Source organism: Mandrillus leucophaeus, unplaced genomic scaffold (assembly GCF_000951045.1).
Source record: "Mandrillus leucophaeus isolate KB7577 unplaced genomic scaffold, Mleu.le_1.0 Scaffold765, whole genome shotgun sequence".
Classification (NCBI taxonomy): domain Eukaryota; kingdom Metazoa; phylum Chordata; class Mammalia; order Primates; family Cercopithecidae; genus Mandrillus; species Mandrillus leucophaeus.
In genome coordinates this window covers 791,740-794,471 of record NW_012108308.1, presented here as the reverse complement: position 1 = coordinate 794,471, position 2,732 = coordinate 791,740, and the positions used below count along the sequence as shown (strand labels likewise).

General features: G+C 44.8%; 1 protein-coding gene across 1 annotated transcript in view; it reads right to left on the bottom strand.

Annotated features, from left to right (window-relative positions):
* Positions 1–2,726, bottom strand: part of KDM1A (lysine (K)-specific demethylase 1A) — a 67,671-nt gene extending 64,945 nt beyond the window's left edge. Inside the window, exon 1 of the mRNA XM_011966586.1 lies at positions 2,599–2,726. Coding sequence (XP_011821976.1) covers positions 2,599–2,661 — 63 coding nt within the window. The 5' untranslated portion in view covers positions 2,662–2,726. The remainder of the gene's footprint in view (positions 1–2,598) is intronic.
* Between the last annotated feature and the right edge of the window lie 6 nt (positions 2,727–2,732).

The following is a 2,732-nucleotide window of genomic DNA, read 5'->3' as shown; positions in this document are numbered from 1 at the left end:
GAAACCCCATCTCTACTAAAAATACAATACAAAGTTAGCCGGGCATGGTGGCACATGCCTGTAATCCCAGCTACTTGGGAGGCTGAGGCAGGAGAATCGCTTGAACCTCGGAGGCGGAGGTTGCAGTGAGCCCAGGTCGCACCATTGCACTCCAGCCTGGGTAACAAGAGTGAAACTCCATCTCAAAAAATTAAAAAAAAAAAAAAAAAAGAATAATAATATTGGAGAAACTGGTACCCTCATATATTTAATAATGGGAATGTAAAATGGTGCAGCTGCTATGGGAAACTGTTTGGTTGTACCTCAAAAGTTAAACCTAGAATTAACATAAAACCAAGCAATTCTACTCCTGGGCCCACACCCAAGAGAACTGAAAATATATTCATACAACAAACTGTATATTAATGTTCATAGCAGCATTATGCAAAATAGCCAAGACATAGAAACAAACCCAAGTGTTCATCCAATGATGAATGGATAAACAAAATTTGGTATATCCATACAGTAGAATATTATTCATCCATAAACAGTTATCAAGTACTGAATGGAAGCACTACAACGTGAATGAACCCTGAAAACATGCTAAAGCCAAATACAAAAGGCCACGCATTGTAATATTTTATATAAAATGTCCAGAATAGACAAATCCATAGACAAAGAGTAGATCAGTGGTTGCCAGGGACTGGAGGTAGGGAGGAATGGGGAGTGACTGCTAACGATACAAGGGTCTTTGAGGATGATGAAAAGGTTCTAAAATCACTTGTGGTGTTGGCTGTACAATCTTGTAAATACGCTAAAAACCACGGAATCGTACATTTTAAAATGGTGAATATTATTATACATACATTATCCCAATAAGCCTGCTTTTTGTTTGTTTTTAGACAGAGTTTCGCTCTTGTTGCCCAGGCTGAAGTGCAGTGGCATGATCTAGGCTCATTGCAACCTCCACCTCCCGGATTCAAGCAATTCTCCTAACTCAGCCTCCTGAGTAGCTGGGATTACAGGCGCCCGCCACCACGTCCGCCTAATTTTTTGTATTTTTAGTAGAGTCGGGGATTTCATCACGTTGGACAGGATGGTCTGGAACTCCTGACCTCAGGTGATCCACCGACCTCAACCTCCCAAAGTGCAGGGATTACAGGAGTGAGTCACTGTGCCCGGCCAATAAATCTGTTTTTAAAAACATCTTATACATGGCTTCTGGTCACCTGTCTATTGAAATCATAAAATGACACTCTTGACTTCTGTCCTTTATTTCATTTCTGAGGGCTGGTGTCACCAACCTCTATGCTTTCCTAACCCATGCTTTGGTTAAAAGCTCCAGAAAGTCTTGCCTGCAAAACGGTCTTTTACCCAGCACTGGTTATACTTCAGAGAGTTGGCTCAAGTAGGGAGACAAATATGAGGGCTCTCAGACTGGGTAATACTCATCTCAAGAAGCTCCCCATACACACTGACTTGGTATTCACACTTAAAAATTATGTAGACAATTTTTTCAAGCATAAATTATATAATTTGCAAACTTTTATTCAAATGTTGATTATACGCACATATATATCCAGGTTGTTTTTTCCAACTAGACCATTAAATCTCCAGAAAAGGCCCAAGTCTAAAGTCTGCGCCCTAATATTGCCCCAGTGCCCTGCACACAGTGTCCCATGTGGTCCTTTGTTTCAAGGGCTGATGATACCCTGTAACAACATGAATGTGGGAATTATATTCCAGTTCCATCACTTACTTAGCTTTGTGACTTTAGGCAAGTTGCTTAAATTGTGTGCCTCAGTTCACTCATTCCTAAAATAGGGCTAGCAATACTTGCCTGTTGGTATTCAGCAAAAAAAAAAAAAAAAAAAGTAATGTTGGTGACACGCTGAATACAGCATCTAGGACACAGAGATATGAGGCAGTCTCTGTATACACTGTGTGGAGTCAAATCTTCTCCTTCCCATATATTTGCATTTTGACTGTTATTTGTTCTCTCAATCAGCAGCTTCCTCATCTGCAAAATTCTACGCCAAAAGATCGCTGAGAGGATTTTAAAAAAGAAGAAAAACAAAAAAGACTAGAACTCCTACCACACAGCAGGGTTTTGCTCAAACAAAAACAGAAACAAAAACGACCCTTTCTTTTCCATCTCCCCAGCTAAGGCGATTTCTTTAGCATCAACCTACAGCCTCCTAGTGCACCCAGCTGAAACGCCATCAATATCGCCGAACAGCTTCCAGACCTATCTGTGGACAAACAGTGATGCCTCCAAGAACGCCAACCGTAACCCCACATCAGGGAGCCATCTTCCAGTCAAGAAAATGAAAAGGTGTGCAAGAAAGACCTAAGGAATAAAATACCCCTCCCAGCAATCATCGATGACCCTTCCCACGTCGCTCGGGACCCAGCACAAAGACCGCAGTCAACACCGGCAAAGACTTTTCCTTTCTCACCCCACCCGTCCAGCTAGAGGGGACGTGGCGTGGGCAGCGATACAGGGGGAGGTCTGAGTGGTCGCAGGGCCCAAGACCTGGCGGCGGTGGGGGAGGGCGGAGCAGCCTCGGGGAAGCTCGGCACCCGGCGGAGCCGTTTAAGGGAGGGGTCCACCCTTACCTTCGCCCGCTTGCGCCGGCTGGTCCGACGCCCCTCCGGAGTCTCTGCTATTCCAGTTTCCATGGGGGTCGCAGACCCAGGCACGACGGTGGGCCCGGCCTGAGGCCCTGCGGACCCTGGCGGTTCGGCCAGGC